A 19,840-nucleotide genomic window follows, 5' to 3' on the forward strand; every position below is an offset into this window, starting at 1 on the left:
AAAAAAAACAAAAAACAAAAAAACAAAAAAAACCTATGATTCACTTTATTATTTTTTAGACATTTATTTATCTATCTATCTACTACTTGTCATTTATCAATCTGCCAGGTCCGGGATTTGAACCATAATTGGCCATGTTGGAATCCAGCATTTTAACCACCATGCCACCTGCTGGCCCCTTAGTTGATTTCTTATTTCCCATTCTGTTTATTTTCTGATCTCACCTCCAGTGAGACTCCAAAGTACTCTTGCTTTAAAGGAGTTTGGTATAAAATTACTTCTAAGACTAGTTAACTGCATAGGGTTGAAAATTTTCTTTTGGAAGCCTTTTGTTCAGTCTTCAGGAGCAAATTGTTGGAGCTTTGTTATCTGTCACAAATCCTTACTGATTTGAACAGGACTTTAAAATTCACCTTTTGTTGTAGCTTCTGATTTTTATATTCTGAGGCCTATAACCACTTCAGTTTATGCCTTAGGTGACCCGGTGAAAGAAGAAAATGAAAGGCACTAAGAAAAGTCTTACAGAAGAGTATCTCTACCTGGACTTTTCCCACCAAGCAGAAGGATGCATCTTCCCTCTTCATACATCTGTAACTTTATTTTTGTTATCCTATTGTGACTGCAAAATCTTTAAAGTTTACTTAGTCCTCACCAAAGAGAGCGCAGATAGTTCTCTGCTAAAAGGTGCTGTGTCCCAGGATATCGAAATCCAGATTACTTCAAGGCAGGAACTTCCACCAATAGTCCAGAATTGCCGTTTACCTGCGGTGGTGCAGCAACCAGGCAACTTCTGTAGAGCAGGGCTTGCCGTTGTACTAAGACACACGATCCAGAAGTCATACGAAGCAGACCCCTCGAAGAAGGACATTCTGGAACTTCTGGGTTTTAAAAAGACTTGCTTGAAAGCCTGTGCTGAGGTAGGTGTAATGTCCCCTCCCTTCTACAAAGGGACACAGGGACAGCGAGCTTATATTCCTGTTGGGAGGGATGTGTCATTGTCCCCTCCCTTCTACAAAGCTACACAGGAACAGTGAGCTCATATTCCTGTTGGGAGGGATGTGTCATTTATTTAAAAACCTACATGACCACTGAGATACTCAAAGCAGCCCTTCCTATGTACCAATATCTCAGCGAAGTACTGAAAAGTAAGAATTTAAGATTTTTTTTTCTTTTTTGGAGAGGTTTTTTGCTATAGGGTGTGTGCGCTCGCCAGACAGAGAGGGACAGAGAGACAAAGCGAGAAGTCAGCCCCCAGGGGGGATGGCCACACCGTAACCCCTTCTCCTCCATTCCCCTCTCGGGATCTTGGGCACGCACGCACAAGCTCCTGGCGTGAGTTTTAAGCCACCGGGTCCGGGATGCGAACCGTGGTCGACTACATGGGAGTCCAGTGACATAGCCATTATGCCAACTGCTGGTACCCTATGATTTGATTTATGGAGCTTCAGATATTTTTAGAGAATAACTTTCTTTTAATCCTTTATTTTTAGTTATATTGATGATTCTTCCAAGGGAATATTTGTATAAACAGGCACTCAAGTCTCAATAGCAGTGCTCTGAAAGCCCCGCTTTTTGAGGGGTTGGGATGGGAGGTGTGTTTCCAAGTTTTGGGAAGTAATTATTCTGCAAGCCTTTCCTGCACTGGCGAGCCCGCACTGCTGAGCATTTCCCCTTCCCGATAGTGTCTTGTGGTTCCTGCTATAGCACAAGCCTCTCCCAGGCACGGTCTAGCCCAGGCACTGTCCATCACTGGAACCACTCTTACTTCCCAGTAAGGCGGGGGTGATGGTTCTCTGCAAAGTATGCTGAATGTAAAGCATCATTTCCTTTCTCCTCGCTTTGGTTCTTAGGTGAGTCAGTGGACCCGGCTGTGTGAACTCACCATCCCTCTGGCTGTTGAGAATTTCCTCAGTGAGTCTTCTGAGCAGTCCCCAGCCATCCCTGCAGAAATCCTGCAGCTGGAGAGGAAGCTGGCCGAGCCCGTGAGGGTGGCCAACGACGACAAGCTGCGCAGGCAGAAGCTGCAGCAGCAGACAGCGACTAGGGCGCCCCTCACCAAGGGGCGAGCAAAGGGCAAGGGCCACACGCAGGAAGCCTCTGAGGAGCTGGCCGCGTCCTCCAGCCTGGAGCTGACAGTGGCCTTCTCCAAGCTCCGGGTACAGGAAGAACCAGCACCAGCCAGCAGGGAGCCTGCGCACATCAGGAAGGCCAAAGCCTCGGACCTCCCGCCCCTGGAGCACCTGTTTGCAGAAGGCCTGTTCTTCACCTTGGCGGACATTGTGCTCTTGCCTTGCATCCACCAGTTCTTGGTAAGGCTGCACTGGGTGTGACGGAAAAGGCGGCTCAGGAATTGCCCAGGCGTTGATTGTGCTTTAAATGTCAGCTATCGTAGGCGCTCATGGTGTCTGTGGAGCAGAGTGGGCAGTAGACAGTGGTACTTGTTTTTCCTAGTTAAATGACTTGGATTTTTTTACCCCTGATCTCCCCCGTGTCGCCAACTTTAGTCCTTGGAACAGCCATTTGATACATTGCAAAGTACTTGGTATTCTTCTCTGGATAACTGTGCTCATGTTTAATTTTACATAGATTGAATCAAAGTGGCACATCCATCCATCCATTCATTTCAGAAATTTACTGAAAGCCCACTGTGTATGTCAGGCATTGTTGCTGGCACTGCAGGTGTAGTGATTAGCCAGAAGGGTTATGCCCCGCTCCTCGTGGACTTAATATTCTAGGAGGGGAGAACAGAAATGAGCAAGTAAACAAATGATATTTATATAAAATAGTGGTAAGTACTGCAAAGATAATAAAACAAGGTGATGCAAAAGGCCTGAGTATTTGATTTACAATTCAACAAAACAGGTGAAAAATTGAATTTGCCAATAGCTTCTTTTTAGCTGGCTTTCTTTTGCTTAGTTGAATTTAAATACGATTTGTCTTACCAGGATTAATGGAGACCAAAGTAGTCTTACTTGAGAGAATTTACTTCCCCCCGGAGTCAGGTAAAACATCTACCTGGTTGATTACTACTGAGCAAATCCACCTGATTCCATGGGGGAACTGCTTTCATCTTGGCCCAGGCCCAGGGAGGATTTATACTTAGCCTTTTCTAGCACATGTGCTCTATGGTTGGATTCTTCTTCTTTTTTTTAAATTTTATTTTATTTATTTATTTTTTTTTGAGAGATTTTCACTGTAGGGCGCGTGCGCTCGCCAGACAGACAGAGAGAGACATAGAGATAGAAAGCGAGAAATCACCCCCCCAGGGGGGATGGTCACGCCGCAATCCCTTCTCCTCCATTCTCCTCTCGGGATCTTGGGCACGCACGCACACACGCCCGGCGTGAGTTTCAAGCCACCGGGTCCGGGACACGAACCACGGTCGACTACGTGGGAGTCCAGCGACATAGCCATTACGCTAACTGCTGGTTCCCGGATTCTTTTTTGACATTTCACATGTAAACTTATTCTCGGACCATTTCCCTTTGTTTCTTTGTATTTTTCCTGAATGCCCATTTTCTTTCAAGAATTTTCTTTGTGGTTTTTGCCTGAGTTAGGATGTTTCTGTTAAATTTCCTTATGTTCAGCCATCGTGGCTATGGAGCAGTTAACTGCGTTCATGCAGTGGCCCTCGGCCAGCCCTGTGCATGCCTCAACACGCAGCAGGTGAGTGGCGGCAGTCTAAGTGATCAGGATCAGAGGAAGGTCATGGTTTGTTGGTAATCAGGGTCAGGTTCCTATCAATAGGTTAGGTCAGGGTTGGCAGGTAAGTGTGGTGGGTCAGGGTACTGGACTCCCACGTGGCTGACTGCAGTTTGAGTCCCAGACCTGGCAGCTTGCATTCTCTCTTTCCTTCTCTCTCTCACTCTGTCCCTCTCTAGTCAAATTAAAATAAGTAAATAAATAAAGTTAAATAAAATAATTATTTTTTAAAAAAATAGGTTAGGCTCAGAAGCATAGAGCTGAATTTAGGAACAAGATATTTAGCCACAGGAATAAGGTCAAAGACATAGAAGAGTAAAGTCAGGTGTCAGCAGATGGCATAATGGTTATGTTGCTGGACTCTCACATTGTCAACCGTGGTTCGAGTCCCGGATCAGGGACTTAAAACTCAGGCCGGAGATGTGTGTGTGTGTTCCCAAAACCCCAAGAGGAGAATGGAAGAGAAGGATTGTGGTGTGGCCATTTCCCCCCCAGGGGTGATTTTTGGCTTTCTGCCTGTCTCCCTTTGTCTCTCTGGTGAGTGCACACACCCTATAGCAAAAATCTCTAAAAAAAAAGGAAGGAAGGAAGGAAGGAAGAAAAAGAGAAAAGTCAATTTTGTTAAATCAAAGTCGGGATTACCGGAGGCCAGAATCACTATAGAAGATCTAGGAGAAATACCCAGTTCTGCTGAACAGAAGAAAGCCGAAGGTGCACAGTGTCAGCAGGTAGAGCGGCTGAGCTGTAGTACGGCATCCTGTTCCAAGCGCCTCTTCCCTTTCATGAGTCTTAGTTTGCACAGTTAACATCCCACGGCCCACCACTTCATGGAAGGGGCCTGACAATACCCTCTCCTCTGGAAGGTTCTAGGAGGGGTTAAAAAGGAGTAAGTTGAAATGGGCATTTCCTTTGTTCCCCCCCATCCATCTTCTAGACTCTTCTATGAGACAGTATATTAAACTTATGGGAGACTTCCAGTGAGTAACTGTAAAAACCCTGTTGCTCTGAGCCCGGAAAACCACATAATTATTTTTCAGTTGCTACTAGCAAACAGGCAAATTTTGACAGAACTATTTAAAAAATTATTGTACTCTTGTAAGATAAAAAAGTTTCCATTTTATGAAATCTTTTTGTAATTTGAACACATGATTTCAGTTCCTACATTTTAATTCTTAATGCTCTGAACTGAGTTTTTTTAAAAAACATACCTTTAATAGCTGAAGTAAATTATTCTTCCTTTAGAAATTGATTTTGGAGCTAAAATATCTTAATGAAAAACCTCTCTCAATTTCCTATTGACATAAAATTGGGAGTAAAAGTCACTATTTGGTAATCACTGTTTGCTGGTAATAGCAGGAATTGTGGCTGTCACTTACATAGTGGGCAGTCTGTAGTTCCCCCGCCCTCTCCTGTGGATTAAGTCTGTAAGTGTTCAGTTTGACTCACTATTGCTAACCTCTAAATAAAATATAGAGAACTGAGATTACATTTCCATTTAGATAGGCTGTTTACTATTTTTTCCCTGCTTATACTGCTCACATAAACGTTTGTGAATTATGACTAAGGAAATGATATAAAATAAGCACAAAGTATTGGAAAGCACAAAGTAATTGGAAAGGAATGTGGAGGAAGAGATATTTTGGATAAATATATAACAATATCTTGCTTCTCTTTATTCAGACAAATTTTCTGCTCCTTTTTTCAATTAACTACAAAACCATTAGGGTTTTATTTTGTGCTCTTGGTAGATATCTGTCTATATCTATATCTATATCATATATATCTATATCTATATACCATTATGTTAAGAATAAGTTATTTTATATTCTTGTCCTTAAAAACCTCTGTGATATTTTTAATGGGTTTTCTATTATGAGCAAGGCAACTTTTTTGTTGTTGGTAATTATTTTTAGGAACAGATTTAATTTTCACTTAACACAGTTTTCATTAGTCATTTTTTATAATACATCTTCTTGAGTATAATGAATGTGGTTCAGTAACTTCTGAGCTGTCTGGATTTTGGTGGATTGACCTGGCATGTTGATTAAGTGGGGTGACCCGTCATGCAGAGTAAAACTGCTCGGTTTATTTTAAACATGAATTATTGTTGCTTAATCACAATTTATTTTCAAAGGAAGGAAGGATGCCATGTGCATCTAACAAGTAAGAATAAATCATTAACAAGGAGAGTAAAGAAAAGATGAGAAAAAAATATCTCTGGTTTGATTAAGTTATCATGCCTTACGCTCAGTTCCCATAGCATCTAGTCAGTTTCTAGGCAATTAAAAATTGGGAGAGAGTGATGAACTCTCTGTCTCCGAGCGCCTTGTAGACAGTGTTCTTCAATGTCTTTACATTCACTCACAGTAAATAATATATTTTCCAAGGTGATCAAGTATATAAATAAATGAATATCTTACCCATTTATATTTACTAATAAATGTTTATAAACTATTACTCATTATGTGATGTGTACTCTGATATTTTCTATTTCACCTTTTTGAAAAACCTACTTTGTTGACTTCATAACCTCCCAATGAGCCATAAATAGCAGTTTCAACACACTAATGTCGGGGCAGATCCTCTGAAGGTAACGAATGGGTCCTTGATCACTTGTTTATTCACCTGACAGTGTTATTTGTGAGGCAGTGTTTTAAGTGCTTTCAGTAGACATAGGCCCTGCCTTTATAATCAATTAATTGTGCTTATTTAACCCTAAAGTCCAGTTAAAATACAGTAAAAAAAAAAGTGTGTATGTATGTGTGAATTTTTCATTAATATTCTGCTTTCTCTTGCTCATGCTTTGATACTGATAGCTAGATATATTTGTGGAGATTTTCTGTTGCTTGACCTTTTTACTTATCTATCTGTTCATAATCATGAGTCATCATCCATTTGGAACATTATTATGGTTTCTATGGAAACAGCATTCAGTGCCTCTCAAGGAAGCCATAATACTCTACTCATCAAAGAACCTGAAGTCTGGTGGTAATGAAAGGGAGAAAGCATCTGACCAAGGGAAAACAAAAAGATAGGAATTTGTATCAAGGGAGTAATGGTTTTAAATTTTCTAATTTGAATAAATAAAAGCCTTATTTTTGAGTACTTTTTTATAAAAAATGTTCTCTGAAAAGTGCTAGTTATCTTTTTCAGTTCTAAATATTTATAATTTTATCTTTTATTTCTTTACTATTTCTAACGGGTGTGTAGTGGTATCTGCTTGTATTAATTTGTGAATTTCCCCCCTCAATTTGCTGCATGGCACATATGCTCACAGAGTAAAAGACAGAGAGAGAGAAAGTGAGAAAACACATCCCTCTACCATGGGGGATGGTCATGCCACAATCCTTTCTCTTCCATTTTTCCTTTTTTGGCTTTCTGGTATGCATGCACATGGGTTCCACATGTTTTGGGGGCTGCCTGGCCCAGGACCAGGACTGAAAGGCCAGTGGGCCATGTGGGGTCCAGCCACCTTAACCACTATGCCAGGGCTGATCCAATTTGTGGTTTTCTAATGACATATGATGACCATTTTTTTCATATGCTTAGGCGCCATCTGTAGATCTTTCCTAGTAAGGTGTCTGTTCATATCTTTTGCCAATTTTTTAATTATGTTCCTTTTTATTGTGATTTTCTTCAACTTTTATATTGTGAAATGATAAAAACATGAGACTTGTCACCAAAGAAGATACACAAATGGCAGATGAGTACATGAAAAAATGCTCAACATCATTCATCAGAGGGAAATGCAGATGAAAATCACAGTAAGATACCATGACACACCACAATTGCTAAAATTAAAAAACAAAACCCAAACACTAACAGTACCAAATGTTAGCAAGATGTGTGGAAATTGGAATCTCCATAGTGTATATATAATATGGTATGGCCACCATGGAGCACAACTGACAGTTTCTTTACAAGTTCGACATGTTGTTAGCATACAAACTAGCACCTGACTCCCAGTTACCTCCTAATGAACGAAAAGCACTTCCGTGCAAGCACTGGTCCTTGTATGTATCTAGTAGCATTATTGGTAATAGCCTAAAACTGGAGACATGCATATAAACATCAACTGGTGACTGAGTGAGCAAAATACAGTATATTCACACAATGACTAGAACTCATACTGAAAAAAAACAAACTGCTGAGAAATGTAGCCATCTGGATGAAACCCAGAGATACAATGCTAAGTGGGAAAACACAAATTGATGATTTCATTTGTATGAAATTAGAAAAAAAAAGTATCTGCAACTGCCTAGGGGAGCAGGAACTGACTGCAGATAGTCATGAGGGAACTTTTGGGGTGACTTATTCTGGAACTGGACTGTGGTGATAATTGTACAACTGCATAAATTTACTGCAACTCATGGTACTGTGTACTAAAAAGGGAATAAATTTTATGGTATGGAAAGTTACCTAATACAGTTGTTTTAAACAAGAAATCTGTGTAATAATGTGCTTTATCCTTTTCCTACCTAGGTAATTATCTGCAAGAAATTTTCTGAGAAGCTGATAGAATTTCCGCTGCTAGCCTCTTGGTACCAGAGAATTCAGGAAGTACCAAGAGTGAAAACAGCAGCTTCTAAGTGTGGGATTCAATTTCTGCTTTTACCAGAGTTTTTGACCACCTCAAATGAACAGCATCCGAACCTCAGTGAGGTCCCAAATGTAGAGGAGCAAAGTGATCCTTTATTTATAGGAGGGCCGAGACCAACTCTGACCAAGTTAATGGTACTTAAATAGTTTCTTTTAAAATTTTCTTTGAAAAATTCTGCATGATAATGTCGCTAACTTTTGCCTCAACTTTCAGTCTTTTGTTGACATTTTTGTTACTACGTTTTATCTGTATCTATCTTACACCATTCTTACTAATTAATATTTCTGTTAGCCTTTTGCATTTACGTAAAGTATTTAGTCAACCGAAGATTTTTAATATTATATATCTTTGGTGCCAAATAAGTCACAATACATATTTATTTCCAAACTATTTTTACAATAAATTCAGGACAGTGACAAAGGTAGTATCATACCTGGTCAGGTGTATTGTTTTAACCTGATGTGTTTTACACCTTTGAGACAACAACCTGAAGTTAAAGAAATAGAAAGATAAATATCTGAATTTACTTTCTAAGGTTTTGTTTAAATTTAAAATTTTGGAATTCTTTGCATTTTTAAATTTTAATGCATTTGGATAATTAAAATGCATATAATTAATCTTTCTCTCTTTGGGGCATAATTTATTTCTGGTAGTGCAGTAGTAGTTATTGTAAAATTTTCATCAAAAGACTTTCTTTTTATTTATTTTATTTTTTAGTGTTTTATTTTGTCATTTGAGACACGTGACATTAGCATTTAAGACAGACTAATAAACTAATGATATCAAGTAATAGGCTTCTTTTCTTACCATTTGAAATGATATGCAAAAATGTTTTGCTTTCAATAGATTATTTGTAGATTTATTTGAATAGAAAATAATTCATGAAGTAATTTGAGTTCTATAAAAACAGGAAATGTACTGATTTAAAAATTTGTAAGACTTGGGACTGGCATAGTGGTTAAGGGCACTGGACTCCCACATGGTTGACTGCAGTTTGAGTCCTGGACCTCCTGACTTGTCTTCTCGCTCTCTCTCTCTCCCTCTGTCCTTCTCTGATCAAATTAAAATTAATTAATTCTGTAAAAAATTGTATAAGATTTTAGTAACAGTATCATTCCCATTCCTATTGATAAAACAATGAAACAGATAATATAGTTGATTTTAGAAGTTACCAAGGGGTGTCTAGATTTTGATGTGTCTTAATCAAATGGTTGTACTGGTGAGGAATTTCTCGTTCACCTCTTGAGTAGTATATGGGGTCTCTTTTCAGTATGAAAAATTTTTCTAAAATTAGACAGTGATGATGCAACTGTGAATATGTTTAAAACCACTAAATTCTATTCTATGAAATGCTAAAAATTGTGTTGTATAAATGATATCTCAGTATATTTAAAAAGTATATTTATATCAATATAGTAATGACAAGAGAGGAAGTATAAAAAGCTGAACATAATATTTTTTATCAAAGTATTTGGGGAATATCTTATAGTTATTACAATTTATGTTCCTCCTTGCCATTATAGAAAATAGAAATTTTGCTTTCAAGAACATATCAAGATCTTATTAATTCATTAATTTGGAAAGAGCCTATTTCCTTTCCTAGGAAAAAGGCATTGAAGTGGTGTTTTCTCCCCACCCTTGCCCTGCTTGGACACTTGATTGGAATGAGCTTCCTGCGGCAGTGAGCCCAAAGGAAGGTGAGTTTTGTTTGTTTGTTTTTTCCTTTAAGCTTTACTCACAATCTAGAGTCTCTCTTCAGACCCATCCTCCAATTCTCTAATTCTCTCTTTGACTACCTCTAGTATTCCGATCACATTATCCATTGAATTTTTAAGTTATTTGCTTATTTACTTATTAATTATAATTTCTGATTTACTTATAATCATTTTATGTTTTTGTACAGTATGGTTTTTTTTGTTGTTTTTGTTTTTAAAATTTGCTATGGGCACTTTTACTTACCAGAGAGAGACAGAGAGAGAAAGAGAGAGGGAAAGTGAGAAAGCAAGCCACCAGGTCTGACTCGAATCATGGTCAGCCATGTGGAAGTCCAGTGCCTCAACCACCATGCCACCTGCTGGCCCCAGTAGAGTATGTTTTTTTAAAGCATCTATACAGGGTATAATAACTAAAGGCTACAAGCACATTTACCGTCTCTATCACTCAATACCGCATTATCTTATTCACACTCCAAAACTGCTCCACTGGCTTTTGAGAAGCATGTATTATGTCAGCACTGTCGTTCATTACTCTACAGTGGTACACAGTCCCACCAAAACTTACTCTACCTGCTTACATGAACTCGTGTCTTTTAACCAATTTTTTACTATTCTGCTAATGCCACCCTCCATCTAGCGTCTGGTATCTACCATTTCTCCTTCTACTTCTAAGCTGTTGAGTCCTTTAGCCTTCATTAAGTACTGGGAACACTGTATTTATTAAGTAGAGACGTATGATATTTCTCTTTCCTAGCCTGATTTATTTCACTTACCATTATGTCTTCTCAGTTTATCCATTTTGTCTCAAGTGCCTTTTTCATATATATATATATATTTTTATTATTAGGACTTTTTTATTTAAACTTTTTAAGAAGTTTAAACCCTTTTAAAATTTCACATGAGGGGACCAGCAGGTGATGTGGTAGTTAAGACCCTGGATCCCAGATGGTCAACTCTGCAGTTGAGTTCCAGACCCAAGTGGCTTGAAAAACATCCTGGGCATATGTGTTGGGGGTGCCCAAAATCTTGAGAGGGGAAGGGATTGTGGTATGGCCATCCCCTTGGGAGGTGATTTCTCACACATTCTCTCTTTCTATCTCTCTCCATAAAGCTCATATGTCCTATGACAAAACAAAAACAAAAACAAAAACAAAACAAAACACACACACGGAGGAAATAAAAATAATTTAATCTAATTTTCCTTAAGAGAAAACTTAAGAAAAAAACAAAGCAAGCTAAAGTCTGGGGGAAAATGTACAAACCATAGCTATTTGCAAATCCAACAGAGAACTTAGATCTGTAACATGTAAACTTTGAAAACTCAAGTAGAAATAATATATAAGTCCAATTAGAAAAATGGGCTAGAAACAGACATTTCACTAAAGAGGACAGAAGATGGCATATATACGCATGGGAAATTTTCTACTTCTTAGCTACCAGGGAAATGTAAATTAAAACTAAAATGATTATCCTTATCAGAATGTCTAAAATAAAAAAAATAACAATAGCACACGCTGCTAAGGATGCATAGAAACTGAGTCACGCATGCATTGTTGGTAGGAAGTATAAAACGGGACAGTCCTGTAGAAAATAGTTGGGCAGTTTCTTATAAACTAACATGTAATCACCGTAAGACTTAGTAATTGTATTGTTGGACATTTATCCCAGAGAAATGAAAACTTATATTCACACCAGAATCTACACATGTGTGTTTATAGTAATTTTATTCTTAGTAGTCCCAAAGTGGAAACAACCCATGTCCTTCAATGGGTGAATGATTTAATAAATCTAGTAAGTCCATACAGTGAAATGCTACTCAGCAATAAAAAGAAATGGATTATCGATACTTGGATTTCAAGGGTATTGTTTAATTTAAAAAAAAAGATTACCTATATCATATGTTTGCATTTATATGTTATTAACATTCTCATAATAATAAAACCAGGTAGAGGAAGAATAGATTGATCATTGATAGGGAATAGTAATGGGGGTGGTAGAGATCCCTTAGTGGTGATGAGGTCATTAAATGGGATTGAATTGGTTAAAATGATACATATACTCACAAATGAATGCAGTTAAAACTGCCAAGAACTGAATAAGGTCTGCAACTAACAGTATTACACTAGCAACAATTTCTTGGTTTCGATATTGTCCTATAATTATTTAAAATGTTGCCATTGGGGAAGCTGGATGAAGGGTTCATGGGACTCTCTATACAGTATTTTTGCAACTTTCTATGACTGTATGATTATTTCACAATATCAAGTGAAAAAATAGTTTAAGTGGTCGGCCCTGTGACCTAGAGGTTAAGTGATGCCGATTCCAGTGGTGGCCAACCACAGTTCAAATCCTAGCTCCAGGGGCTTGAAAAGCATTCACTGTGTATGTGTGTGTGTACCCTAAATCCCAATAGGATGGCAATGGAGAAGAGATTGCAGTGTGACTACACCCCATTGAGGGATGCTTTCTTTCTCTTTTTCTCTGCCTTTCTGTCTGGTAAATGCATGCATCCTCTGTCAGTTTTTTTAAAAATGTTAAGCATATATATTGGACAAAATTATGAAAATAAAGCAGTGTGACACATTTATCAGTTCACCTTTAAACTCTTTATCAGAGAAAATTTGAAGACCATTGTATATCAAATGATAATTTGATATAAGGCAAGAGCTATGAAGACTTTTTTTAAAAAGTTTTGCTATAGGGTACATGTACTCACTAGAGACAGAGAGAGAGAGAGAATGAGAAATAACCCCCAGGGGGGATGGCCATGCTGTTATCCCTTCTCTAGTCTCCCCTTGGGATTCTGGGCATGCACCCACACGTGCCTGGCGTGCTTTTCAAGCTGTCAGGTCCAGGACTCAGAACTGCACAGCTGGCCATATGGGATCCAATACCTTGATCTTCATGCCACTCACTGGCACCCTGAAGACATCTTAGTACATTTCCTAGGCAGTGAGCAGCAATGCAATGCTAATATACACAGATAGACATTGACTTTCACCTTTCGCAGGGAATCCACTTCATAGGTTGGTGTTCCCAAGCTACCAGAGAAATGGAGAAGCATCCATACTGCTTCCGAATAGTGACTGATGTGCTATTCTAATGTGTCTGTGATTCATGCTGAAATGCAGCTAAGCTATAAGCTTAGCTGATAGCTTACACTAGGCTCCTGGAGAAGGGTCCCTTGAGATGCTGTGGTTTGCAGATGTGGTATGGTGATGGATGCTATGTTCCTGAGGAGGAAAAGAACGTTCTTCCATGGCGAAAGCTTTGTGGTGTCTTAATTTCAATTTTATATTTGCCTTTGAAAGTACTGAAAACTGGGATTGAGTAGTTTGTTTTGACTGTCAAAATGATTGAGTAATTGAGATTGTTTTGAACTTTAAATTCAGCATAGGTGTGTAAAGTCACAGTGTGTAACATATTACCAGCTAAATCCTCTGGAACCATTTTGCTATAAGCAAAAAGAGTAGCAAGATTAAACTCAAATTTTGTTACTTCAGAGTCCTCACCAAAAGTAAAGATAGGGCCAGTGTCTCCCATACATGCAGCAAAGCTTATCTGGGGCCTTGTTGGGATGGTTCAGAGCTTCGGTGCCTCAAACTCAGACAGTACAGGGCCCACTGGGTTTCCTATCTTCCTTTTTTTCTGCTTTAAGTCATGAAACCAGAATGTCGTTTTAGGAGATCTAATACTCCCTCACCCCCCTTTTTAATTGCTCTAACTGGGACATGTGATTAAAGGAAAAAAGTTGGAAGTCTTTTTTGTTTTTTCCTGTGGAGTTTGCAGTGCTGCAGCTCTTCCCAGTATCGTGCCACACTTTGTTCTACCCTCTGGATCTGACTTCAAGAACTCCACTTATGGGCCGCGTCCTTAAGTGCTTCACCAATAGCAACAGAGTACAGGGGAAGCTTTCATGGCCAGAATGTAGGGTGGGTTATGAAGGGTCTTCTGGGAATATTGCTTTTTAAAATAAAAGAAAGGTATTTGACGTGAGGATAAAATCTATGTGATGACACAAATTTATCTGAAGTTTATTTTAATTAGACCATATGTAGAGTATAACATTTATTTGCATTTTTTGTCTGTGTACAGATGAGTACGTTGAATGTTGAACAGTCAAGGGGATTTGACTGTTTCTGACTCCACTAGATGATTTTGGTATAGCATTGGCAAGTGTGAAAACTACGTTAGCTTATTTTAGGAATGTTATCCATTCACTAATAAGAACCTTCACATTACCACTCAGAAGTGAGTATTGCTAAGGACTAGTATGTTTTAGAGATCACACTGCTTCAGAGGGTCCAAATAGGATTTACATGAGTAATAAAATATGCATTTCAGAAAGCCAGCCCCAGCCCAGGGTTCTAATGTGTCTGTGATTCATGCTGAAATGCAGCCTAGGAAGACTTTTCTGGTAAACTAATCTGCAGTACCAGCATTACCTTAGGGTTACAGATATGTACTCAGTTCAATATAAGATTTTTCCTGAGAATTTATTTTTATTTATTTATTGGAAAGGTTTTTGCTATGGAGCGTGTGCACTCGCCAGAAAGACAGACAGAGACAGAGAGACAGAAAGTGAGAAATGGCCACGCCACAATCCCTTCTCCTCCTTTCTCCTCTCGGGATCTTGGGCACGAATGCATGTGTGCCCGGCATGAGTTTAAGCCACCAGGTCCGGGACTCAAGCCGTCGTCAGCTACATGGGAGTCCAGTGACATAGCCATTACACTAACTGCTGGTCCCAGAATTTCTTTTTATTTTTTTAATGAGTTTTTCCAGTGATCATGATAAATACTGGGTACTATAATGACAGACTGTGATATTTTAGGATGAGGCAACTTTGCATGAAAATTCATAATTATTTTACATAAATTATTAATTGGTCAATTTTCAGTAAAAAAAAATCCATTTTAAGTAGAACAAAACTTACACTTGGGTGTCATCCAGAGGCAATGAGAAGTTGAGAAGAGCCTTGCTCTAAAAAAAGGTGTTTGTATTAAAATACGTCCAGCTTCTGGTGTCATTTCTGATGAAGACAGGAACGAGCAACAGCAGATACTTGTGGTTATTTATAAACTGCAGATGGCTCATACAGACACCATGACTTCTCTGAAGGCCCTGAAGGACGACCTCTGTTCATAATTAATGCAAAGCCAACTGTACTAATTCCATTGTATTTGCAAAGAGGTCTTTTCTTCATAATTTATCTCTTGAATTAGACTCTTTTTGAATATCTCACAGTAAGAAACATAGTTTTTAAGCTTAAAAGCTCTTTATATTGCTAAACTTTCAAAAAATTCTAAATGTTTATAATCACATTTAGGAGATTTAGGAAAAACTAATGATGTGAATCTTTATTTTTCAGCTAATGGAAACAATTAGTATCGTTCATTTCAGTTTAAATTGGCATCCTCTGCGCTATTCCAGACAGGATAAAAATCAGCTCAACCACACAATGGACTGTTCTGTTCTGTGCTTTGACCCAGTGCCTCTCGGCATCCAAACCTGTTCATTATTCTATTAATTAGGCCAGCTCACACTGAGAGGTACCTGGTGCAAGGATCGTTCTCATTCCCTCGCAGCTAGGAACAACAGTAGCTCCCTGCACCGAGACGATCCAGTTGTCTGAGATTGAGTCATCAGCAGAAGGAAAAAGTGTAGTCCCACATAGAAAGTCATCATTATGCAAATAGCCTAAATGTACAGTATTCGTAATGATTGTCTAGTGTTTATAGGTGGGAATTTTATATGCTTATTTGTGGAAAATTATTAAGCTCGTGCCCATGTTGAAACCTGTAATTGCATTTGAAAGTTGATGTGTTCTGTACACATAGAGGCAGACTTACGTGCTTCCTAGGAAAGGGTAGGAATTTTCATAGGATCACACGGCAAATACTCTATCGAACCAGGGCAAAGTCACAATTCCCAGAAAATCTTCTCATCTTAAAAGCAAATGTTATGACTTCTACTTTGACTCTGTGGCAACGAAGAAACAAAAGTATTTTTTGTGGCCTACCTATCGATTAGGTGGGAAGGGGTAACGGGGACAGGCCTCCACCCTCTTTTTAAAACAACTCCATTGACTAAATAGTTCCATGTACTTGGAATGAACTAATATTTTAATTTTTAGCAAAACACAGAGAGGTAATCCAACTGTAAAGGCCATTTATAGAAAATGACTTGGAAAATTGCTTTCTAGTTATGCCTCTCTCCTTTAATCTAGTAAAAGAGTTATAATTGGATTAACAAGACTATGATCTGACTGAAAAAAATACCTTTAAATAGTTTTCTTTGTCAAATAAGTTATTTTTCTGATTTTCTTTTAAGTGAAACTAAATCTCATTAATAAGAAATATTTGTGGGGCCAGCAGGTGGCATGGTGGTTAAGGTGCTGGACTCCCACATGGCTGACCGTGGCTTGAGTCCCGGACCTGGTGGTTTGCTTTCTCACTTTCTCTCTCTCTCTCTTTCTCTGGTGAGAGCACATGTCCTATGGCAAACTTAAAAATAATAATAAAAAATAAATAATTTTTTAAAATGGAAATATCCAGGCTATTCTTTTGTAAGATAATAGGTTTTGACTTAGACCGTTGGACAAACTCTTTTTATTATTTATTTATTTATCTATTTATTGAGAAGTTTTTGCTATAGAGCGCATGCAATCTCCAGAAAGACAGAGAGAGACAGAAAACGAGAAATCACCCTCGGGGGGGATGGTTACGCTGCAATCCCTTCTCCTCCATTCTCCTCTGGCATCTTGGGCACCACACACATGTGCCTGGCGTGAGTTTAAGCCACCGACCCTGTGCACCAGGAGATCACCTAAGATCCCACAGGTTGTAGGCTCAGTCCCACGAAACTGCCCCACTTCAGATACCAATTGCAAGTCCCAGGGTGTGACCTGTACTCCTGACCAACCAGCTCTAAACCAGGGTTCCTAAAACCTCCTCCTTAGTTTGGATTAATTTGCAAGGACAGCGCACAGAATTTTTATGAGGCTTCATCACATAGGCATGGCTGGGTTTTTTTTTTTTTTTTTTTTTTTTTTTTTTTGAGGGGGCTTCCCCCTCCCAGACGAATGGGGGGTGAGGCTGGAAACTCTAAGCTTCCAATTATGGCTTGGTCTTTCTGGTGGCCAGCCCCATCCAGGAGACCACTGAGTCATCTCAGTACATCAAGATGCTCCAGGCACCCAGGAAATTTAGTGACTCTGTCAGAGATGTCAGGAAGAGACCAGTGTATTCGCATGTGACTCAAGGACAGGTTACATCCTGAGAAATGCATCATTAGGCAATATTGTCCTTGTGCGTGTGTCACAAACAGGCAGTATGAGTACGTGCACCAGACCACTCAGTATAGCCTGCATGCTCCTTATGTGACCTCGCTGCATCTGAGGGGGTCTTCAGAAAGTTCACGCAAAATATGTATGTTAGGAAATAAATATGCATGGATTTCAGTTTTTATGTTTTGGCACCAGAATAAACTCATACTTTAATTCCATTTTTCCCGTGAACTTTTTGAAGTTCCCACATATGTGGTTCATTATTAACCAAACAGTCGTTATGTGATGCAAGATTGTATTTCTTAGGGTTTCACATCTTCTCACTGATGAGACCCATCTAGGTGCCCAAGGGCAAAGAAACTTAACTGAGTGGTCCACACAGGTCAGCCTGAAGCAGAGTGCAGGTGGAGTTTGGAGGGGCAAACTGAAGCTAGCTGGTAATTATGGAGCTCCAGAGCTGAGAGACCTTGGAGAGGGCCAACCTAGAGTGAGGACGATGCCAGGCTCCTGACGAGGTTTGGTAGCGTGCGGCCCAGACGTCCCGCCTGCCGTCAGCCCTGCACCCACTGTGCTTCGTAGTCGTCACCATGGTGCTCACAGCAGCTATGCAGGTCCCCCGTGTGATGTCACAGCATGTCAGATTCTTCATTACATCAAGGTTTCCTGTCCCCAAGATGAGTTCTACCCTTTGCTGTTGGAATATGGTTACTTGCAATATTTTACCCTTTTAAAGATAGTTTTCACTACTAATACTGCCTGGTCACATTTTACCAGATATTTTCCCATTCATTGATTGCTCCTATGTTGTTAGCATCTCCAGCAAACTTAAGTCCAGCTTCTGCTCATGGTCAAAAAAAAGAAAGGCAGAGGCTGGAGAAGGGAGTTTATTTCTGTAACCAGGCAACAGGGAGGCAGCCAGCAAGTACCGCAGAGGGTCTCCGAGAGCTCAGCGCCGTGTTCAGAGTTTACAGACAGGAGATACAAGCTCCTGCGAGTCCCTCCGCCCTACCATCAAAGGCAGTCACTGTCCTTGGAGCAGTTTCCCGATTCCTGCTTTTCTTTAACCACCCATTCCTAGTTTCTTGTCTGACCATTCCTCAAACAGACCTCCCCGGACTCCACCCTCGGTCAGATTGTCCTCCTCAGAGAACGATCTTTTCAAATTAAAAACAATGGCTGCTCTCTGTTGAACCTCAAGCTGGCCTGCTTCTCTAGTGGTATGGGTGGGAAATCATAGGGCCTCTCTTCAAACTTGGCTCACATTCTGGAAACCCTTGATCACTGTGCTCACTCTGAAATGAAAGATGTTCTTTTGAAGCAAATCTTGTGCATTTCTCAGACACATGGTATGCTTGTATTCCGAGTCTTCCTCCATTCTCACATAGCGGTGTTATTCGTGAATTCTTAAACCAAAACAGCTGTATTTATGTAGGGTCTTGCTAAGGTCCTTTCTATATTGGGTCGTTGTAAAAGTCATGGTGCATTTTTGCGTAGAAAACCCCATTGTGACATTTCTGATGACCCAGTAGCTGTATTGAGAAGTAGAAATGATCAGTGTCAGCTGGGCCTCTCTGCTGCATCTGCAATCATTATATGTCATTGTAAATGCTGCCTTGTACCCAACCTGTCTCATAAAGAGATGACATTCCCTTGATTTTCTTCTAGAGAAGGGCCCTTGTTAGGCTAGAGTGCTTATAGAATATAAAGGTTCTAGTCAAAGAAAAGATAGCTTCAATCTAAAGACAGCATTTCTTCCTTTTAAAAAAGCAGTAACTATAATTGACCAAAATATATGCTAACTCTACAAGTGTCTTTACTGGGTTCTTAGACATTTTCCCTTCACACTTTATTTTTCTTAAGCAGGATGAAAGAACTCATTATTTAAGGTCAAACTATGTTAAAGAATTTCAGCTACTTCATATAATATTTGTTCTTGAAAAAATTAAAAATTTGGAATATAATACAACCACTCCTTGTTTAACTACCGATATTTTTAATGATTGCATATCCTCGTCAGTGGGGCGTCTTATTGGGCCTGTGAAGCAGGATTGAGACTGGAAACCTAGAGCCTGTCCTTTACATTGTGTAGAACACCTCTCCTAAACACTGTGCCTTAGCAGCCTAGTAATCTGGTCAGGTAATGGTTCGAACATTTTGCTAAAATTTGCAAAAAAAACCAAAACACACACACACACACACACACAAAACAGAGAGTGAGAGGAGAGAGAGAGATGGAGAAACAATCTCCTAAAATTATACTCTGGGAGAGCCCGCTTCAGTTGCCGGGGCTCCTGCTTGGAAGCTCATGGGAACAGTTAACGCCAGTAAATCTGTTTTGTTTTGGAATAGATGCCTTCTAGGACTTTTCAAGAAACATTTAAAAAGCATTATTTTTTTCCTTGATTCCCTCTCTTCTCTGAGACTTTGATCCACCAACTGCATTGTATTTTAGGGACAGAATTTCTCTTTGTCGAGGGATTACCAAGGTGGGAAGATTGGAGGAGCAGGTAGTGGGGATGGCTGGAAAAAAAGAGA

The 19,840-nt window shown here is 39.4% G+C and overlaps 1 protein-coding gene across 1 annotated transcript in view; it reads left to right on the forward strand.

The window, feature by feature from the left end:
* The first annotated feature begins 274 nt into the window (after positions 1 to 274).
* Positions 275 to 19,840, forward strand: part of GSTCD (glutathione S-transferase C-terminal domain containing) — a 70,739-nt gene continuing 51,173 nt past the window's right edge. The window contains exons 1-4 of the mRNA XM_027772925.1: positions 275 to 917; positions 1,851 to 2,309; positions 8,185 to 8,436; positions 9,906 to 9,999. Of these exons, the coding sequence (XP_027628726.1) occupies positions 498 to 917; positions 1,851 to 2,309; positions 8,185 to 8,436; positions 9,906 to 9,999 (1,225 nt within the window). The 5' untranslated portion in view covers positions 275 to 497. The remainder of the gene's footprint in view (positions 918 to 1,850; positions 2,310 to 8,184; positions 8,437 to 9,905; positions 10,000 to 19,840) is intronic.

This window comes from Tupaia chinensis, unplaced genomic scaffold (genome assembly GCF_000334495.1).
Source record: "Tupaia chinensis unplaced genomic scaffold, TupChi_1.0 Scaffold000315_1, whole genome shotgun sequence".
NCBI lineage: Eukaryota > Metazoa > Chordata > Mammalia > Scandentia > Tupaiidae > Tupaia > Tupaia belangeri.